This window comes from Helianthus annuus, chromosome 11 (assembly GCF_002127325.2).
Source record: "Helianthus annuus cultivar XRQ/B chromosome 11, HanXRQr2.0-SUNRISE, whole genome shotgun sequence".
NCBI lineage: Eukaryota > Viridiplantae > Streptophyta > Magnoliopsida > Asterales > Asteraceae > Helianthus > Helianthus annuus.
In genome coordinates, this window is record NC_035443.2 from 15,501,709 (window position 1) to 15,524,634 (window position 22,926).

At 40.2% G+C, this 22,926-nt stretch overlaps 1 protein-coding gene and 1 long non-coding RNA gene across 2 annotated transcripts; both read left to right on the forward strand.

Moving 5' to 3' along the window:
• Nucleotides 1-6,686: 6,686 nt before the first annotated feature.
• LOC118483895 lies at nucleotides 6,687-8,377 on the forward strand. The gene is made up of 3 exons (XR_004872114.1): nucleotides 6,687-7,061; nucleotides 7,673-7,752; nucleotides 8,231-8,377. It is a non-coding gene; the product is annotated as an uncharacterized LOC118483895 (long non-coding RNA).
• Nucleotides 8,378-13,328: 4,951 nt separating this feature from the next.
• LOC110889764 (translation initiation factor IF-2, chloroplastic) lies at nucleotides 13,329-22,501 on the forward strand. The gene is made up of 12 exons (XM_022137329.2): nucleotides 13,329-15,142; nucleotides 15,240-15,272; nucleotides 15,908-16,021; nucleotides 16,733-16,882; nucleotides 16,970-17,074; nucleotides 17,189-17,251; nucleotides 17,835-17,990; nucleotides 18,076-18,141; nucleotides 18,764-19,000; nucleotides 19,487-19,762; nucleotides 21,055-21,243; nucleotides 21,885-22,501. Exons 1-12 carry the CDS (start codon nucleotides 13,700-13,702, stop codon nucleotides 22,044-22,046), a joined length of 2,994 nt encoding a protein of 997 aa, XP_021993021.1. The 5' UTR covers nucleotides 13,329-13,699; the 3' UTR covers nucleotides 22,047-22,501.
• Nucleotides 22,502-22,926: the final 425 nt, after the last annotated feature.

Here is a 22,926-nt window from a genome sequence, read left to right on the forward strand (position 1 = left end):
TCTGTGTTATTTGATTCCGGTGCCGATGCCAGTTATGTATCCCTTCGCATTAGTAAGAAACTTAAGCACCCGCCTGCATTATTAAGTTCTAAGCACATCGTCGAGATAGCTAATGGTAAGAACATTGAGGCCACGCACATGATCCACGACTGCACACTAGAATTGTCTGGCCATACGTTTAGTATCGATCTTTTTCCCGTCAAACTTGGAAGCTTCGACGTCGTCATTGGTATGGATTGGTTATCCAAACATCGCGCTGAGATCCTCTGTCAAGAGAAAGCAGTTCGTATACCTCGCCGTTCTGGCCAACCCCTCATCGTTCAAGGCAACAAAGGTGGAGAAGTCACAGGCATTATCTCGCTTTTAAAGGCCCAGAAGTGTTTACAAAAAGGGCACACCGCAATCCTAGCACTTGTCACCAACACCCACGAAACGGAAAAGAGGATTGAAGATTTTCCTGTAGTACGTGACTATCCCGAGGTATTTCCTGAGGAACTACCTGGACTTCCTCCCCACCGTCAGGTAGAATTCCAAATCGAGCTAGCTCCCGGAGCAGCACCTATAGCTCGTGCACCGTACCGTCTAGCCCCTGCAGAACTGAAAGAACTCTCTACGCAACTACAGGAACTTTTGGATAAAGGATTTATCCGTCCTAGTTCATCACCCTGGGGAGCCCCAGTACTCTTTGTCAAGAAGAAGGATGGCACATTCCGAATGTGCATCGACTATCGTGAACTGAACAAGGTTACCATCAAGAATCGTTACCCTCTCCCGCGTATTGACGACCTATTCGATCAGCTGCAAGGATCGAGCTACTATTCTAAGATTGACCTGCGATCAGGCTATCATCAGCTGAGAGTTCGTAATGAAGACATCTCTAAGACTGCATTCAGGACTCGTTATGGTCATTACGAGTTCCTCGTTATGCCTATTGGAATGACCAACGCGCCGGCAGTGTTCATGGATCTTATGAACCGCGTATGTAAGCCTTACCTCGACAAATTCGTGATTGTGTTTATCGATGACATCCTGATTTATTCGAAAAGTCAAGAAGAGCATGAACGACACCTACGCCTTATCCTCGAACTCTTACGCAAGGAGCAATTGTACGCCAAATTCTCGAAATGTGACTTCTGGCTTAGAGAGGTCCATTTCCTCGGCCATGTAGTTAACAAGGATGGAATTCACGTCGACCCCGCTAAGATCGAATCAATAAAGAACTGGCCTACGCCTAAGACTCCCACTGAAGTTCGCCAATTCTTGGGTTTGGCAGGCTACTACCGCAGATTCATTCAGGGATTCTCAAAGATTGCACAACCCCTCACTATACTCACTCAGAAAGGCGTCGCCTACAAGTGGAATGAAGCGCAGGAATCTGCTTTTCAGAGGCTTAAGGATAACCTCTGTAGCGCTCCTATTCTTTCGTTGCCTGAAGGCACTGACGACTTTGTGGTTTACTACGATGCGTCTATCCATGGGCTCGGTTGCGTGTTAATGCAACGCGAGAAAGTTATTGCCTACGCCTCTCGACAACTCAAGACGCATGAAAGAAACTACACTACGCATGACTTGGAACTAGGAGCAGTGGTTTTTGCTCTTAAGATATGGAGACATTACCTGTACGGTACCAGGTGCACCATTTACACCGATCACAGGAGTCTCGAGCATATCTTTAGGCAAAAGGAATTGAACATGCGACAACGTCGATGGGTCGAACTCTTGAATGACTACGAATGCGCCATCAAATACCATCCGGGCAAGGCCAATGTCGTGGCAGACGCCCTCAGCCGAAAGGACACTGTACCGAAGCGCGTGCGAGCATTGCAACTTACCATCCAGTCTAACCTCCCTACTCAGATCCGAAATGCCCAAGTTGAAGCATTGAAACCGGAAAACATCAGGGCTGAGTCCCTGCGAGGATCGAGACAGCGACTAGAACAGAAGGAAGATGGCGCTTACTATGTAACAGGGCGCATTTGGGTTCCTCTCTATGGAGATTTACGTGAACTCGTGATGGATGAAGCCCACAAATCCCGCTACTCCGTACATCCTGGTTCGGACAAGATGTACCACGACTTGAAGACTACATATTGGTGGCCTGGCATGAAGGCCCACATAGCAGCATACGTCAGCAAATGTTTGACTTGCGCAAGAGTCAAGATAGAATACCAGAAGCCGGCAGGCCTACTCCAACAACCAGAGATCCCGAAATGGAAATGGGAGCAAATTTCCATGGATTTTGTTACAGGACTACCTAGGTCTCAACGCGGAAATGATACTATTTGGGTAATAGTAGATCGATTGACCAAGTCCGCGCACTTTCTGGCTATTAAGGAAACAGACAAGTTTTCTACCTTGGCGGAAATTTACTTAAAGGAAGTAGTTTCGAGGCACGGGGTGCCAACCTCAATTATTTCCGACCGAGACGCTCGATTTACTTCGGAATTGTGGCAAGCTATGCACAAATCCTTTGGCTCACGCTTGGACATGAGCACCGCATATCACCCGCAAACGGATGGACAGTCCGAACGTACCATCCAGACTCTAGAAGACATGCTTAGAGCGTGTGTGATCGATTTTGGCAAGAACTGGGAGAAGCATCTACCATTAGTAGAGTTCTCATACAACAACAGCTACCACACTAGTATTCAGGCAGCACCTTTTGAGGCATTGTACGGTCGTAAATGCCGGTCACCTCTCTGCTGGGGAGAAATCGGTGATAGTCAAATCACGGGCCCAGAGATGGTGGTAGATACCACGGAAAAGATTGCCCAGATCAGACAACGCATGGCGGCAGCTCGTGACCGTCAGAAGAGTTACGCTGATAAGCGTAGGAAACCATTGGAATTCCAGGTCGGTGACCGGGTTCTACTTAAAGTCTCACCCTGGAAGGGTGTGGTTCGCTTTGGTAAACGGGGCAAGCTTAATCCACGATACATCGGACCATTCGAAATTACCGAGAAGATCGGTAAGGTTGCTTATAGATTGAACCTGCCTGAGGAACTGAGTGCGGTACACAACGTATTTCACGTATCCAATCTGAAGAAGTGCCTGTCAGATGAAACGCTCGTAATTCCTTTCAAAGAACTAACCATTGACGAACAGCTACACTTTACTGAGGAACCGATTGAGATCACGGATCGAGAGATCAAAATCCTCAAACGTAGCCAGATACCTCTTGTACGAGTCCGTTGGAACTCGCGACGTGGCCCAGAGTATACCTGGGAGCGGGAAGACCAGATGAAGCACAAGTATCCCCAGTTGTTCCCAAACGAAAACCCCAGCGCTGAAGCTACAACCGAATTTCGGGACGAAATTCCCAACTAACGGGGGGGATGATGTGACACCCCGTTGAAACGCTTTCACTTACGCTAGCTTGACAGTGGCTGCCTTAACTTTCGGGACGAAAGTTCTTAAAACTTGGGGATAATGTGACACTTCGGGTTTCCCCGGATAACCTTTCGATGTAACTTACGTGTATGTGTGTTTTTGAATGAAAATCTGAACTATTGTGTTACATGTTATGTGTGTCTATGTATATGTGTATATAGATAGATATATATGTGTGTTATATATATAGGAGCCGAAACCCGACTCGAGACCCGGGATGGTCTCGAGTGAACAGTAACTTGGGCCGGTTAGGGCCTTGTGACCGAGTGGCCCAAAGTCGGAACCCCTAAGCCCACTCGGAACACTATATAACCCAACCCTCACACCCCTTTTTGCCTCTTTTACTACACTCATCTCACTCACCCTCATCATTCTTCTCCAAAACCCTTACAAACACCAACATCCACCATCACCTTCTTCCTCCTACTCGGAACCAAGCTCTCGGATCAACCAACAACAAGAACACCTCGGCTCTAGCTCGGAATCACCAACCGGAAGCTCACTCATCGATCCATCATACCCACACACCTTGAATCTCTATCGGTTAGTGTTATTATGTTCACTAGGTGTTTGTTGCACAATGTTGATAAAGTGCCTTGAAATGTTTGCATGATTGTTGGTTATTTAGTTGATGATTGTTACTCTTGTTTGAGAAAAGAGAGTGCTTTCCGGTTGTTATAATGCTTGGTTAGATGCTTGGTTAGGTCGATGATTGTTATATGTTTTGGATCATGATATGTTATATTGTTTAGGTTGAATGGTTGTTGTTATCCGGATGACATTAAGGGTTTGGTTAGAGGGTTTAAACATGAATTTTGGATTGTTTATTGAGGAATGGGGTTTGAGTGTTCATAAATAAGTTGCTTGAATGTTATATGAATATGATGATGAACAGCATGAATGTCACTTAAATATTTTGAATATGCTTTGTTTGATCCGATTTAGACACAAAATAGACAAGAAAACATGTTTAGTGGGCATAGTACACTGTTACATGAAAATGCAATCCTATTGGTCAGTACATAATGCAGGTTCTAGATGATTGCTGTGCACGTAATCACGGTTGCGAGTCGCAACCTTTGGTTGCTACTCGAGACCACATCAAGTCTTGTCGAGATCTCCCGGTTGCGAGTCGCAATCAACGCGTATCGAATCCGGTTGCGAGTCGTAACCACTGCTGCTAAGTCGAAACCGCCGGTTGCGAGTCGGAACCTCTGGTTGCGAGTCGTAACCAAAACGTGATGAACCGAGACCTCGGTTGCGAGTCGTAACCTTGGTTGCGAGTCGCAACCACCCTTGTCTCGACTGGACTATTTTGGTGTTATTGGGCTTTGACTGTTGGGCTTTCTGTTGACTGGGCTACGTGATGTTGCTGCTGATTGTATATATAGGGCTGACCCAATAACCCAACTGTTTGTGTATTCGCATGTTACACATGTTTGCTATACGTGTTTGCCATATGTGTTCACTATGTGTTAACTTGTACCCGACTTGACCCATATTTGGTAACCATGTTAGGACGTGGTGACCAACATACTTGACCGGGTAAAATATCTACCGAGCAACCCAAGGTGAGTTCACAACTTAAAAGCATGCGTCCCGGTGGTTTGGGACACGAGACTAAAACAACCCTATCCCCTTGTAAAGGGGATACCATTTACATTCCTTCCCTAGTTATTGGGAACCAACTTACTTTTCTTTCCCTTGTCATTGGGAAACCTTTTAGTTAATTACTGTTTATACGGAATGCAACCAAACGGCACTAAACGCAACTCTATCACTCAAGTCCCTACTACATAATACCGATTAGTCGCCGGGGCCAGGCGAACGGGTTATTAGTTGATAGCGCTATTTAGGTTTTACCAACCTCACACCGTGCCATGGTATGGGATCGGTCGTGAACTAATGTACTCAGGCATCCGTCAATGATGATAGAACATTGACATCGGGGCATCCTGCGGAAACGCAAACGGTTACCTAGTGTTCGGTATTGGAAAAACAGTTTAGTCGCTAACTTTTGGGGTAGCTCCCCATGGCATGTATAAACGGATAAATTAACTGGTGAAAATAGTTTTTGGTAATTAAAACTGGACAACTAGTGAACTCACTCAGCATTATTGTTGACCCCTTACTGCATGCTTTGCAGGTGGCCAGTGACTGGAGCAGCTGCTTGGGATGTGTAGTGGTCGTCTGCCCGTGTGTTGGGCATTTATCATGCTTACCTTATGAACATTGTTTAAAACTGTTTACTTATGCTTCCGCTACTTATTACTGTTTGAACTTGAAACCTTAAACTCTGAACTTGATATTTGCTAATCTTATGGTTAGTAAGTATTACTTTTTATTATCAACTTAATTAGTCAGTATAATTGGTGGCTGGATCCTGGTCAGTCACGCCCTCGAAGCGGGTGTTATCCGCATGTGGATTTTGGGGGTGTGACACACCCTGCCTGTGGCCACCCGAAGAGTGCTGACTGGGACACTGATAACTCTCAGTCTTTCGCTGCTGAACTTGTGACTGAACTGAAGCTGATGTAACATCCGTCAAAATTGGTTTCCAAAATCCGACCCGATTTAAAATTCGATCCGTTGTGAAATTTTCGAGTTTTATTTATTTATGTATTTCTCAATGCTTATATATCTGTATATGTATATAGATACCTAAAAGTGTATACATAAACAAAATTTATGAAATAAATAAATCATCACTTATAAGATATCAATATCAACATATCTATATATATTTTTTTAAACGGATCCTTAAAATGTAAATTTTTGTTTTGGATTTTTTTTTCCATTGTAATTATACCCTACTTTGATCAATAAAATTTATACTTGAATATTAATTTATTCATAATCAAATAAAGCCTATAAAAAATACATACTTTACATATCGATATTTAATTAATAATTTTGTTCGATAATAACTAGGGACCATATAACTTCTTTAGTATGGATAGAGATAACTTCTTAGTAAAGATATAATTCATATTATACATCATATAGTATGTGATTAACAACCTGATAAAAGATGGCCTAGGAATCCAGGATATAAACAGATGTTACGATTCAAATTAGTGGTTTTGCAATATAAAATACATATATTTGTTTATGTTAGAAAGATGATCTCTAAAACAACTTGCCGCCAAACATGATCAGCCATTCACAGCAAGAAGACAGCTAACTTCTTTTTTTTGGGATTGATTACTGATTTTCGGGACATGATTATCTTTTACGCGTTTCGGTTTTCGTAGTAAATGAACAATACAACAGTTTCGGCAATTTATAACTTCCAAAACGTTTCAACCGTTTTCCTTTTTGATCGCTGATTAGTCGGGATTGGATCTCGTATACGCGTGTTCGAACACTATAAAAACCCAACCTTCGTCCCTGTTCTACTCGACATCACACACCCTATTACACTCTCAAACTTTCTCTGTTGATAACAACATCGCCAGAAACAAGAAGTCGCCGGAGATCGGAAACCATTTCGGGTTCATGAAAAATTAGATTTCGAACTGAAAGATGAGAAAATAAACTAAGGGCAGTAGAGTCGTTCATTTTGAAAGGAACCTGTGGAAAGTTCGCCGAAGTTCGAAGTGCTCGTCGGAGTCCCGCCGGAGTGCCCGAAACTCGCCGGAACAACCTCCGTTCACGCCATTCTCGTTTCGGTATCATTTCTTGTCCAATTTTTGTTTTTCGTTAATCACCTGATAACACGCAACCACTTCCGATCTTATACGATGTTCAACCAATTCAATCTATGTTTATATATCTATCAAATATGTATGCGTCTTATCTTTGAAGAAGATAAACGAACTGGTTAGGTTATCAAATGATTTATAATTTCAAAAGCTTTCACTCCAGTTACTATGGCTTAGTGGTTTGGCTGTGAAGTAACAAAAAGATTAATGTTCCGTATATAAATGTGTAGCAATACAATTTTAAATTCAAATAGTCACGTATCATATATAAGAAAAAATAAAAGAAGGAACAGTATGTTGTTGATCCTTTTACAAGGAAGAAGATGATGGAAGATGGTGCCATAAATGAATTTAAAACTCAAAATCATTAAACCCTCTTTAAAAATAATATCCTATTTACATTTTTATTTAGTGGCTTTTATTCATGACAATAAAAAAAAACTCATAATTTAATAACCAACAAATTGAATTCTTTTAAACTCTTTTATATGTTGAACGAAATAAAATTTATTAATTTGTAAACTCTAAATATTAGGAATATTATTTAATGAGATCGTATGTGGTATTCCAATACCTAGGTTAATCACTCTCGTTCGTCCTTTGGAAATCTCAACTCTTTACTCGTGCGTATTTACCAAGAAACGCAACGCAATCCAAGGTGAGTATACATGACCCATTTTCTATTTTATCACATTTTGGGTGCTGTATGCATTTCTATATCAAACACACTATGCTAAACATTTTTGCACCCTCAATCCACATTTCATGTGAATCTATTTGACTCATGTTAATCATGTTATGCTACTGTTAAACATTTATGACTGTGTGTTCATTAACTTTGCAAGCCTCCCCTAACAATGGCAGCGCTGTAGGTTGAGAAACGCCCCTCCCATAATATTATGGGTATTGTTAGGTTTATTCTATGTTACTCATTTACCACCCTTCTAGGGTTAGGCTATGTTAATTGCGTTAAACTTTGGTTTGAACACATAGATTTCATCGTTACGAGTATAACTGTTAATATGAAATCATATAGTCACGTGGATTTGAGCATGTTAATCTATTTCAAACATATATTATCAAACTTGTATACTCGCCAACAAGTTTTGTTGATTATATTTTAATGCATACTGCAGGATGAGGATTCAAGAGTTGAAGAATTGATTAGGATGGCTTAGAAACCCACATTACAATAAACTATGTTTGGTGTTTGTTATTTCCCTTTTATGACATTTTGTATGAAACTTAGCAATTTTAATAAATGAAATTTAATTATATTGTCACATTTAGTGTTATGTTGTTTTGAGCAATTTGTTCGTCTCATCCCGATGTTTCCGCCATCGGTTGGGGTGTGACAGCTGATCCCTTGCTGGAATCCCCATCCCATTTTCTCTTGTTGTCACTGGGAGTAGCAAGTGTAGCAGAAGTGGTAACGGTAGCAGTAGCGTTGATGCGTTTAGGCAGCCTGTTCTGATCCACTGCCTGATCTGTGATGCGATGAGCGAGGCGTTGAATAGCCTGGATGTTGTCAAGATTAGCCGATGTCACATGGCTCTGAATTTCTGGCGCCAAACCCTTGAGATACAACTCAATACGCTTAACTGGAGGGTCCACCATAGTTGGGCACAGCACGGCCAGCTCGTTTGACCTTTTGGTATAAGCTTCAATCTCTGACCCAACCATTTTCAAATGATAAAGTTCATCTTCCAGCTTATGAATGTCTTCCCGAGTGCAGTATTCCCTTTTGATCAGTTCCTTAAAATCATTCCAAGGGGTGGCGTTAGCAGCTGCCAACCCTAAGATCTGCACTTGTGCGTTCCACCAAGTTAGAGCAATCCCCTCTAAAGTACCAGTGGCATACTTGACCCTGCGAACCTCAGGGCATTCACACATCTCGAACACAGACTCGAGCTTTTCAAACCAGTGGAGGAGTCCAACCGCTCCTTCAGTGCCACTAAATGTGCTAGGACGACAATCCATAAAGTTCTTGAAAGTGCAGACGGGCTGCTAAGCGTGTTGACCTATTGTGTACGAATAGGACAAGGTTAAACACAAGAGTTAATGTAGGATTCTAAAGATCCTAGTGTGAGTCTAAACTGCAGGGTATACTACCTGCTTGAGCAGCTGCAAGTGCCGCAGCAACTTGTTCATTAACGAAAGCCGTCAACTGGGCTTGTGTCATGTTAATTCGTCCGGCCATTGATCTTCACATCAAAGGCAACATAAGTGAGAAAGGTTCGCGAATAGTGCGATGACAGAAGAGTGTAAGCACATAGGTGTTCTCAAGCAATAACAAGTAATGAGCAGTGTAATCTAAGCATACTACGAGCAAAGTTCTATGCAATTCTAGCATGCAGGCAATAAACATAAACCTTATTACCTAGTATGTTGAGTCTTGCACGTGGAGCGAAGCGTCGTTGTGGATCGTTGAGAGCACTGTTCTGGTTATAGTCTGGTTTTAATAAAAACGTTTTCCCCATATTAAAACCAAGTTCTCTATAACCAATGGCTCTGATACCAATCTGTCACACCCCCAAAATCCACCTGCGGAGTATCACCGCTTGGGAGCGTGACTGACCAGGATCAAGCCACCAATCATATAGAACAATATATATAGTAAAAGTAATTGCTATTAAACCAAACCAAATCCATATGAAAGGTGTTCCAAAACATTAGTAAGTTATCATTGTTTAGCGGAAGCGTATAAATAAAACCCATCATGATAGAGTATCAAATGTCATAAGTGTATAACAAGACAATCACGATCCAAGCCCACAACGACCAGCTCCTCCCTGTGCAAGCTCCATGTATCTAACGACCTGCAAGGCATGTAATAGAGGATCAACAACTAGTTGAGCGAGTTCACAGAAAGTAAATGCGTAATAGTATATTCGTTTGTAACATGTGGCTCTACTGGGCCGATAGTACGTTCTATTGGTGGGGGCTTCCCATGTTGTATAACCACTAGACTATGCGTAACCATAAGTGTTCTACACATCCCGAGAACAGTAATACGTACAAGTTTACGTAGGTTTTACGTAAGTATCCTTCACAACCGAGGATAGGGGTACGTGGGGGTTTACATAGGTTTTACGTAAGTGCCTGACACAACCGAGGCAGTAGTGAGTATAAATTTCACGTAGGTTTTACGTGAGTATCCTTCACAACCGAGGATAGCGAGTAGCATAAGTATACGTAGGTTTTACGTATGTGTCCTGCACAACCGAGGACGATGGTATGGTAGTCTAGTAACAGTGAATGTATGAATCTATTCAACCTTATTTCTTCAATCCCATTCCCAAACCCTGGGAATCCCATGCCTTAGTAAGGGTGTGAACTCACCTTGGTTTGCTCGGTATGCTAAACTACGTTTTCCAATTGTTCAAACACGCCCTAGAATCGTTACCAACATAATCAGTCTTAAGCACACATAATTCACATATTTCATGTTCAAACAAGTCATATATTCTTTGTTCACTTGTCACACGGTCAGGATACACGTATTACACACATATAATCCACATCACACCAGGTTAATCTATCAACCCACTATTGCCAAGAAATCACTTAGTATATATATCCTTCTAATGAGTAATTCGTTGCATGATTCACTTCACCATATACACTATTAACTTTCGTAAACATATGATAACTTAGTAAAGATAGCCGACATAAATTCAATTAGTGTAACCCAATCACATGGGCCGCCAAACAGTAGTGTGATCTAATGAGGTCTACACATAATCATTCATTATTAAATTGTTCCACATCATATTCTTTTTGTGAGATACCATGATGGCCGACAACTGTTAAAGCATACAAGTAATTATTGGACCGATTACATAAGTTAGTGGACTGACAAGTTTATTGGGTTTGTCAAAGTAGACTCACGTGGACTGTCCACATACTAACATGATGCATTCAATTATACAACAACTCGGACCCAATAAAGTTATTCTAAAAGTCGGACCTCTATATGTGTATACATAAAGTTCAGACTACATAAGTTTTTCCCAAAACTCGGACCACAGGTAACCTCATAAAAGAATTCGGACCATGGGGGGGGTAGGGGTCACAAAGGTCGGACAGCCCCTCCCCTAGCAAAACTCGGACCATAACCCACCCCCATGAAACTCGGACCAATGTGAGGAGGGTTAAAAATTCGGACAGGGGGTTTGGGGGCCAAAAACTCGGACACCCCTCTAGTAAAAGTCGGACCCCTCCTTTACATCCCTAAAAGTCGGACTAGGGGGTCTTGGGATTGAAAGTCGGACAATGTTAACAATTAAAAACTCTGACTAGTTATGAGCAGTTAAAACTCGGATCAGGTAACAAGCAAAAAGTCGGACATGGGCATCAAAATCAAAACTCTGACTATAACAATCATACATACGAATGTTAAGTTCAATTTGTGATTGTAACAGTTACGTACAACATTCAACAGTTACGTTCTCTCATATCACAACTAAGAACCCTAATTACATACCTGTATAGTAGTAATCAAATCAACAGTTAACAATTCTTACACATCATGATTCTAAATTATCAAGCAATCGATTGTACGACTAATCACATCATTATCACAATAATCAGAATCAATCAAAGCACAGAACCATCATATGAAAGCTAGGGTTTTCATGAACACATAATCAAGAATCAAGAACAACAACAAATCATTAATAATTACCTTGGATTGATTCTAGACAGAAAGAGGATAATCAAGCGTGATTAAGAACTTGTGATGATGATGATGATTGATTTCCAGAGAGAACCAAAGAGAATGAAACTACGTGCTTTGTTTTGTGTGCAAATGATTAGTGAACAAGGGATTAGGGTTAAGAATCTCTAGGATTTCACTAATTACCCTCTACCTCCCTAAGTATCATATTTTACACATGCACACCATCTCATAACAATTTCATAGTTTCACCACCAAGTTCATGTATTTACCAAGTCTTTCACAATTAACAAACAACCATGCACAATCACACAACACGATTCATTACATCAAAGCGTATACAATTCCATAGCAACTAATTGTGCAAATAAACAACTAAACAATAAATGAACGTGCAATAAATGCGAAATAGAAATCTTGGAAATTCGAGTTGTCACATCTTTCTCTCACAATACCCCTATCCCTTTTCATGGCCAAAGTGGCACTACATCTTTCTCTCACAAAACTCCCAAAGATTTATCCTTACGTAATGATCATCTCTTCTCTCTCTTATCTTCACCTCAAAGGATCTCTTTGCTCTCTCTAACAATGAAAATTGTGTAAATATGTGTTTTAGATTACGTTTTAGAACCAATTGTCATATGAAAGATTGTTTTTAAAAAGCATTCTCAAACTAGTTTTTACTTTTTAGAAAGTAAAAAAAACCCTAAATATATCTCATTTAAATTCAAAACTTGTATCTTAAAATTCAATTACAAACCTATCATATTACCTTCAACATATTAAAAACCTATGTATCTTAAAATTCAATTACAAACCTACCATATTACCTTCAAAGTTAGAACTAGCTTTCACTTTTTTTCCATCTTTAAAGTCTGTCTATCTATTGTATGCTGTATTTGACTTGTCGATTAGAAAGCTATTTATGATATCACTTGAGTTTGTTGTATTTGACTTGGTCTTACAGGTTTGGGAGAAGGGGTGCCCAACCCACATACCCTAAGTCTAGCTAATCCCTTTGCGTCACGTCACTTGGTCCATTTAATATCCTAAACTACCTGATTTAGTGGGGCCACTACCCTAAAACATGAACCTCATCATTTTACCCCCTCCCTCCATACACACAACTCTCTCTCTATATATTTATATAATATATATATATGTATCCTCTTATCACACCATTGGATAGTGCATAACACAGACCCTACCCTCAGGGGTATTACCCGCATGACCGGCGACAGTGTGTAGCCTACGAGCAGGGTACCCGAAGGCATGAGATTAAGCATTCAGGTCCTGTTAGCAGGGCATTCAGGGTAAGCTGTATTATTTATTTAGTATAACATCTTAAAAACATCTTGATAATATATAAAAAAACTATTAAATCATATTGAGTATAGCTAAAAAAATGTGTATATTTTAAACGACAACTCCTAGTATCTATCTAACATTCCCCAAGTAATTCGAAATCTTGTATTTATGGAAAGAAATTTGTAATTTTGGTTGGTCGGACGACAACAAAAGAAAATCTTCAACCTTATCAAACACATGGATTACCATCATTTGATAAGAGGCATAGAATCAGCCACACACACAGACACCAACACTCTTGGGTTCTTTCCTCTACAACCACACGGTTTGCATACTCACACCCTTTCTTCCACCCTCCACACACACACTTCCGCCTCTTCTAACTATATCCAATCCAATCCAATCCAACCACCCAATTTTCACAGGTAAAAATCTCATCTTTTCTTGTGGGGTTTCAAATTTTCCCAAAAATATCATCAAAACCTTGTTGTTTGGGTTTTAATTGACCCATTTGTGTAATTTGGGGCTCAAATTGGAGTCACTTGAGTGAATTTAGCGTTGTTGGATTATCGCACACCAGGTGTTTGATGAATTGCCTCTGTGGATGAGAAGGTAAATTATGGCTTCTTTTGCTTCCTTAGTGGGGTTGGGAAGTACCTGCACTTGTTCTTCTGGTCAATTAGAAGGAACCCGGTTATCGATTAGGCGAGTTTATTTTCCCAGTAGCTCTTGTGGGTATCATAGCTTGTTGGTTGGGAAAAGGTGGAGGTATGTTTCGATATGTAAATATTCGGTTACTACTAATTTTATAGCTGATCAAGGGACTTCAGGGTCAGTTAATGCCAATGGTAAAAGTAGCAATGGGGATGGTTCTGATCTCTTACTTAAGCCGGCTCCAAGGCCGGTTTTGAAACCGCCCGAAACTAAAGTTTCAGGCTCGAGTAGTTCAAAGGTAGGTGAACAAGAGAGGAATAAGGTGATTGAGTCATTGGGTGAGGTGTTAGAGAAAGCTGAGAAGTTAGAAACAAACAAGAACACGGAAATCCCGAATAGGAAACCGCCATCATCGTCGTCGTCGTCGTCGTCAAATGTTAACAATGGAAATCGGGCTAATTCGGCACCTGCTGGAAAGGCTAAAACGCTTAAAAGCGTGTGGCGAAAAGGGAATCCGATTGCGACCGTAGAAAAGGTTGTGAAAGACGCTACAAAGACCGAGAAAATCCCGAGTGAGACGGTTAAATCGGAGGTAACCGCGAGTGTCGAAAATCAAACAGTTGCTCCGATAAGACCACCGCAACCACCTCAAAGAGTTCAACCGCAGTTACAATCAAAACCGTCTGCTACCCCACCGGTAAAACGATCGCCCGTATTGAAAGATTTAGGAGCTGCCCCAAAGCCCGCTGTTACCGACGAAGACGATTCCGGTACAAAAACGAAAGAGAGAAGCGGGCCAATTCTGATCGATAAATTCGCATCTAAAAGGCCAGCAGTTGACCCGATGATCGCTCAAGCGGTTTTAGCACCACCTAAACCCGGAAAGGCCCCGGCTCCTGGAAAATTTAAAGACGATTTCCGAAAGAAAAGTGGTGCAGCGGCGCGTAGGCCGAAAGCTAAAGACGACGATGAAATTCACGATGACGAGACGTCCGAGCTTAACGTTGCGATCCCGGGTGCGAAAAAGGGTAGAAAGTGGAGTAAAGCGAGTAGGAAAGCGGTTAGAATGCGGTTAGCGCGTGAGGCTGAGCCCGTTAAGGTTGAACTCATGGAAGTTGATGAAGACGGTATGTTACTCGATGAATTAGCGTATAATCTGGCGGTTAGTGAAGGTGAGATTCTCGGCCATCTTTACGCAAAGGGTATTAAGCCTGACGGGGTGCAAAAATTGGATAAAGAAATGGTGAAGATGATATGTAGAGAGTATGATGTAGAAGTTATTGATGTGGGTCCGGCTAAAATAGAGGAAATGGCGAAAAAGAAAGAGATTTTGGATGAAGACGATCTTGATAATTTACAAGATCGACCACCTGTTCTCACTATCATGGGTCATGTTGATCACGGAAAAGTAAGCGTTTTTTACCGTAAGTTAGTTTGTTTAAAGATTAATTTGTGCTAATCAGCTAATGGCGCTTATGTGTTTTTTTGGTATTTGTATTTGACAGACAACGCTTTTGGATTATATCCGGAAAAGCAAGGTTGGTACCAATGCTTTATTTCCTGATGCAGTCATATTAAATCTAGGGGTGCAAACGAGCCGAGCGGAGGCGAAGCTCGACCAGGCTCGAGCTCGATTAACTTATGAGAGCTCGAGCTGGGCTCGTTGGTAGTTTCTCAAGCTCTAGCTTAGCTCAGGCTCGGCTAGTTTATTATCTATTATTAATTAATATATTAAATAAATACAATATAAATAATAGACTCGTTTAGGCTCGTGAGCTCGATAAGTGAAGCTCGGGCTCAGACTCGTTTACTAAACAAGCTTATTTTTAGGTTTGGGCTCAGCTCGTTTACTAGCCAACTTTAAATAAGAGGTAAATGTTATTAAATATTAATAAAAACTAATATTACACTAAGGCTCGATGAGCTTGACGAGCTTCACATGCCAGGCTCAAGCTCGGGCTCGATAAATAAACGAGCTTTGTTTTAAGCTAAAGCTCGGCTCGGCTCATTCGAGCTTTTTCTCGAGCCGATCTCAAGCCGCTCGGCTCGTTTGGACCCCTAGAACTCATAAGTTCGTTTTTTTTACTAAACAAGGAAAAAAACATGACATTAAATGTGTATTGTTAATTGGATTTTCGTCGGAGACTGAAGTTTCACTCTCTATGTTTAACAGGTGGCAGCTTCTGAAGCTGGCGGGATTACACAAGGAATCGGGGCGTATAAAGTTCAAGTGCCTATTGACGGTACAATGCGACCATGTGTTTTCCTAGACACTCCTGGACATGAGGTAAATCCATCGAATTCTTATCGATTTGGGTACAGTTCAAAACATGAATTTTTTTAAATACAGGTCAGGCGGGCCCGACTAGGGGTGCTAAACGGGTCGTGTTCGCGGGTTAGCGGGTTTAACCCGACCCGAACCCGAAAATTTTACACAAACCCGAACCCGACCCGAACCGAAAATCGTATCATACATAAGAACCCGAACACGACCCGAAGTTTCGTGGGTTGACCCGAACACGACCCGTTCTACCCGAATTTTTTTATTTTTATTCGGAAATTAATATATTAAAATAAAAATTTACTTAAAAAACACAAATGTATGTAATAATATCATATTTAAATTATAAAATCTATGTTAATTTCTCTTTTTAAGTTATAATCATTGCATAAAATACGCACCCCATTTAATTTATGATATAAAATATATTGTAAAAAAAAATATAATATAGTATAAATGTGTTAAACGGGTCAACCCGCCAACCCGACCAGGTTGACCCGAACCCGACCCGTTAACCTAAACGGGTTCGCGGGTTCAACCTGAAACTGACCCGAACCCGTTTAGACTAAACCTAAAACCGCGAATTTCGTGTTAGGTTCGTGTCGGGTTTTCGGGTCGTGTCAGAAATTCACGCCCCTAGGCCCGACCCATGGACATTTTCGTGCCCAGCTTTTAAATTGGCAGGATCATAAAAACTAAAAAACAATTTTTTTGCAGGCTTTTGGTGCAATGAGAGCTCGTGGAGCAAGGGTCACAGATATCGCAATTATTGTAGTGGCTGCGGATGACGGGATACGTCCTCAAACAACCGAGGCGATAGCGCACGCGAGATCAGCCGGGGTGCCGATAATAGTTGCTATTAACAAGGTATGATAAGTGTAATTAAATTGTCCCAATTACGTTATCGGTTACATATTTTGCTAATTTTTACATGTATTTATTTGACTTTTGTAGATAGATAAGGAGGGAGCTTCAGATCGAATAATGCAAGTTATGCAGGAGCTTTCATCAAATGGTTGTCAACCGGAAGATTGGGGTGGCGACGTACCTATGGTTCAGGTGCAGCGCAAAATCCGTTACGTTTTTTTATAATTATAATATATTAATATTATTATATTAATATCCTTTACATGGTTCATATCGTTGTCGATAAAAATAAAATTCGTGTTACAGATCAGTGCTCTTACTGGCCAGAATGTCGATGATTTGTTAGAAACCACCATGCTTGTTGCAGAGGTAAACTTATCTACTGCATATACCAATTATTTGTTTATGAGTAAAATGCCATTTTCGTCCGTGCGGTTTGATCAGTTTTGCGACTTTCGTCCAAAGGTTTGTTTTTCCGCATCTGGATCCAAAAGGTTTGAAATCTTGCCGTTTTCATCCGGCCCGTTAACTCTTATCCTTTTTTCTCCGTTAAGTCAGGAGTATTTCCGTCTTCTTATGTTAACTTAAAAGGGGAATTCGGTCTTTTTCACATTATGCTAAATGCTTGTGTACATAAAGTGAAAAAGACCAAATTGCCCTTTAAGTTGACAAAAGGACGAAAATACCCCTGACTTAACGGAGAAAATATGGATGGAGTTAACAAGCCGGATGAAAATGGCAAGATTTCAAACCTTTTGGATCCAAATGCGGAAAAACAAACCTTTAAACGAAAGTCGCAAAAATCAAAACCTCAGGGACAAAAATGGCATTTTACTCCCTATTAATTATTATTACTACTATTATTATTATTATTATTTTTTTTTTTGGGGGGGGGGGGGGATACGTTTTGTCCATACTTTCTAATTTTGCGTACTTTTTTCCATGTTATTAGCTGCAAGAATTGAAGGCTAATCCCGATAGAAACGCGAAGGGTACCGTAATTGAAGCAGGTCTTGACAAAGCAAAAGGACCCGTGGCTACTTTTATCGTGCAAAAGGGCACGCTTAAAAAAGGAGATGTAGTTGTCTGCGGTGAAGCCTTTGGAAAGGTTGGTAAAAACATTGAATAATTAACCGAGATTAAGATCTATAAGAATTTTGACCATAAAACATCCCTTTATTCAACTTTTTCAGGTCCGAGCTTTATTTGATGATGCGGGAAAGCGAGTTGATGATGCGGGGCCATCAATACCAGTACAGGTAAAATTTTGCTCCAATTAATTTTTTCTTGTCCAAAAGGGTCCGTACCAATGTTTTCAAGACCGGACTAGATGTCGAACCGGCCTCTTTACCGGTCCACCGGTCGAACCGGATGTAAGAACTGGGTGATGCCATAAATATTATAAAAATAAATAGGTTAATATGGAATTTTTTTTTAATAAAAATTCGGTTCAACCCCTAAAAAATCGGGTTTAACCGGCCAGTTCCGGTCCGACCGCCGGTTCCCAGTCCAATCGGCTAGTTCGACTCAAAAGCGATCCGATAAGGTGAACCGTTCCGGTTTTCAAGACATTGGTCCATCCTAAAGAAAACACATTCAACTCATCCATTTAACTAGCTTCAATCCGAACCCATTTGACCTGTTACAAAAACGACCCATGTGTTATAACTTGAATCCTTTTGACCTGAACCCGTTTGATCCGTTTCAATACAAACCTGTTTGACATGTTAAAAAAATGACCAGTTTCAACCCGAATCCATTTGACCCGTTCAGAATTCAGACAATGACGTGTTTCAAGTTTCAACCCGAATGTTTCTTCCCAGTAAAAATGACCCTTTTAACCCCAACGCCTCTGACCTGTGTAGAAACGTGTATTTACAGGTGATCGGATTAAACAATGTCCCATTTGCTGGTGATGAATTCGAGGTGGTTGACTCACTTGATATTGCACGAGAGCGGGCAGAGAAACGCGCGATATCATTACGGGATGAACGTATATTGGCCAAAGCTGGAGACGGTAGAATTACGCTTTCGTCCTTCGCTTCTGCTGTTACAACGGGCAAGAATTCAGGATTAGATCTACACCAACTGAACATTATTCTGAAGGTCGACCTTCAGGTACATGCACAAGGTTTTGTCTTTTGTATGGAGTAAAATGCCATTTTCGTCCTTGAGGTTTGGCCAGTTTTGCGACTTTCGTCCAAAGGTCCGTTTTTCGCATCTAGATCCAAAAGGTTTGAAATCTTGTCATTTTCATCCGGCTCGTTAACTCCATCCAGTTTTCTCCGTTAAGTCTAGGGTATTTTCATCTTTTTTGTTAACTTTAAAGGGCAATTCGGTTTTTTTCATTTTATGTACATTATGCTAAGTGCTTGTACATAAAGTGAAAAAGTCTGACTTGCTCTTTAAGTTAACAAAAAAGACGGAAATACCCCAGACTTAACGAAGAAAAATGGATGGAGTTACCGAGCCTATTGAAAAGGGCAAGATTTCTAACCTTTTGGATCCAGATGCGGAAAAACAAACATTTGGACGATAGTCGCAAAACTAGCCAAACCTCACGGACGCAAAGAACACGTTTAAAACTATGTTAATCATGATTAGGGATCAATCGAAGCTGTGAAACAAGCCTTACAGAAGCTACCACAAGATAATGTCACTTTGAAATTTATTTTACAAGCAACTGGTGATGTGAGTACTAGTGATGTTGACCTGGCGGTTGCGAGTAAAGCTATTACTTTTGGGTTTAACGTTAAAGCACCGGGTTCGGTTAAAAGCTATGCTGACAGTAAAGGCGTTGAAATACGGATTTATAAAGTTATATATGATCTTCTAGATGATGTGCGAGCCGCAATGGAGGGATTGCTTGACCCTGTTGAGGTTTGTTCTTTTTCTTTTCTTCAATTTTACAATATAGAGTTAACTTCCATTTTGCTCCCTGTGATTTGGTCATTTTAACGGTTTTACCCCAATAGTTTAAAAATAGTCATTTTTCTAACTTATTGTCATTTTGCTCCCCATCTCTAACTCCATCCAAAAAATCCATTAACTAGAAGGGTATTTTGGTAATTTTATAGATAAAAGCAAGGGCATGTAAGTCTTTTCACCTAAATAAACCTATAACTTGTTTGTTTACATGTATATAAGTAATTCTTTTCTAATCCCACATCTTTCCAACAACTCTTTCTACCGGCCACCACCATCCACAACCATCCACCACCACCTGCAACTACCACCTGTCGACCACAACTACCGCGACTTTTAACTAAACGTTTTAATTGAGTTAGAGCCAGGGAGTAAACTACCGAAATACCCCTACTTTTAATTGAACGTCTTAACTGAGTTAAGATCCAGGGAGCAAACTGGCGACAAACTCGAAAGATCAGGGAGGAAAATGGCTAGTTTTAAACTATTGGAGCAAAACCATTAAAATGACCAAACCACAGGGAGCAAAACGAAAGTTAACTCTACAATATATATATATAGGGCAGGGGTATAACGAAAACCCATCTTAGTTAAGAAAAAAAAACCTAGAAAACTTCATCTCCACTATCCAATTTAATTTATGGTGGAGATTAAGCCACAAGTACTTTTTAAATAAAAAAAATAGTTACCAGGTACAAAAAGGGTATTTTCGGAACCTGTAACACGTCTAATACAAAAGTGTAACAACTTTTACCCTTTCTCTATCCTCTCTCATCTAACACAAAGTGTAACAGATTCTCTAATTGTTACACAAATCATCTTCCTATAAAAAACGTAACGTAATTTTACGTGCACTGCAAGTTAAAAACATCGTAAATTCTAAAATCTATACACTTCATATTTTCTAAAAAACTAAAATCAAAACTCACAAAAAAGTGTAACAGGTGAAAATGTAACACGTTCTCTCTCCTCTGACACAAAAGTTTAATAGTTTTGTCAGACAAAAAGTGTAACAGTCACAGACCATGTTTAGTTACGTAAATACCCTCGTCAGACTCTGTTACATGTGGCATGTTGGTGCTATATATATAATCATTTCGCTTCATTTGAGCCTTGTGGCCATACCCGTTTCCATTTGGTTAAAGTTTTAAAATTTACCATTTTGGCCTGTTTACACATATTATAAAATATATTGGGTTCTTTTTGTAGTTTGAAGTAATTAAGTGAAAATTTTTGGTATCTTGCAGGATCAAGTGCCAATAGGTTCTGTAGATGTTCGGGCGGTGTTTAGCAGCGGAAGTGGGCGGATTGCCGGATGTATGGTGACCGATGGAAAAGTAACAAAAGATTGTGGAGTTAGGGTTCTGAGGAAAGGAAAGTCGGTTTTTGTTGGCGTTCTTGATTCTTTGAGACGGATCAAGGAAGATGTGAAAGAGGTATACTAAGTCCAACGTTTTCTTACATCCACGGATCGGGTCACACGGGTTTGGCCAGGGTGGGCCGACCCGCAAACACTTTATACTTATATTTTTAGTTTTATAAGTAACTAGAAATTTGACCTCGTTACACTCGTAACGATGATGACGTTAACGTGTAGTGCGCGCACGTGACATTGCCCGTTTTTTACTTTGTTACACACTTTACGTTCGTGACATAACGTCATTAGACAGATAAAAAAGGAGTTTGTCTCGGACGTTGCAGTATAAAGGCGTAAAAGTAATTTAGACAATGGTGTAAAGTCGTAAAAGTAATTTAGACATTAAAGTAGTTAGGCGTAGATAAAAAAAAGTATAATAATGTGTCGCACGTTGCAGTCTAAAGTCGTTAGTGTAATTTAAACAAAAGGAGGTGTCAAGCTATTAAGTAGAGCATGTTGGAGTGTCAAAGTTGTCAATTACCAAAAGTTAGAAGTGAATGTGTAACTTACTTAAAGATGAGGGTTAATAGTGTTTTATGTCAAAAGTTAGAGGGTGTGAAATGAAAAAATTGAAAGTGTAGGGGTGTTCGACCTTTGCTTTTAAGGTATTATAAACTTGTGAGGTTTATAAATAATAAATATCTTTCTTTTCATGAACAGGTGAATGCGGGACTAGAGTGTGGAATCGGGGTTGATGACTTCAACGAATGGGAAGAAGGTGATGTAATCGAAGCGTTTAATACTATTCAAAAAAGACGAACGCTTGAAGAAGCATCGAGTACAATGACAGCCGCGTTTAAAGAAGCTGGAATCGAGATATAATACCAATAAAACATAAAACATTAAAATCCCACTGTTCATCCTATGATTATTTCTTACGACAAAAGTCCAATACAAGATTCTCAACAACCGAACATTTTAGCATGAGTCATACGATCAACTTGTCAGCGTTTTCAGGCAGAAATTATGGGCTTTCAGAAAAGGTTGGTTTAGTTTGTATTCTAAGTTCAATCATACTTGTATGCTACTACATTGTACATAGAAATAGAATATGAGCTTGTAAAAAGGGCAAAATCGACATTTTATATAGTCTAAAAGCTCGAGTTTGAAAGTTGTAACGTTAGCAGGAAAGGAGAGAGGTTGTAGGGGAAAAGATTTGTCCGATGCTTCATGTTTGTGGATCAAATGTTTTGATCTTGTTGTATTGCTCTTTGTTGTCACATGGATGAATGTTGAAACCTTATTCTTTGCCGGTGAATACATTTGTGGTTATCATATATTTGATAGTAAATTATACAGATGGTTATATGTTTGATAGTAAATTATACAGATGGTTATTGTGATAAGGTGTGTTGGTGGTAAAGCTGTTCATGAGCCGAGCCAGGGAAAGCTCGGGCTCGGCTCGATTATAAACCGAGCTGGCTCGGCTTGACTCGGCTCATATTTGTAACCGAGCTGAAAATCTAAGTTTGGGTTCAGCTTGGTTTGGCTTGTCTCGATCTAGAAAGAAAAATTAATATCACTCTGAAAATTCAGTAGCCTTAATAGTTCAAAAGAACATATCCGAAATAAGTTCAACCTAATACATTACAAGCCAAAATCAAGTTCAACAACACAAAATAAGTTTTAAATTTCAACATTTCAATATGTTCATTAGCATTAACATAGTAATCTACCTTCAAATATGTATCAAATTACACTC

What these genes read in the sequence shown, in the direction of transcription:
- LOC110889764 (XM_022137329.2), top strand. Translation starts at nt 13,700, where the DNA reads ATGGCTTCTTTTGCTTCCTTAGTGGGGTTGGGAAGTACCTGCACTTGT. An exon ending in TAGACACTCCTGGACATGAG is followed by an intron (nt 16,022 to 16,732) that starts GTAAATCCATCG and finishes ATTTTTTTGCAG; the next exon opens with GCTTTTGGTGCAATGAGAGC. An exon ending in GCGACGTACCTATGGTTCAG is followed by an intron (nt 17,075 to 17,188) that starts GTGCAGCGCAAA and finishes TTCGTGTTACAG; the next exon opens with ATCAGTGCTCTTACTGGCCA.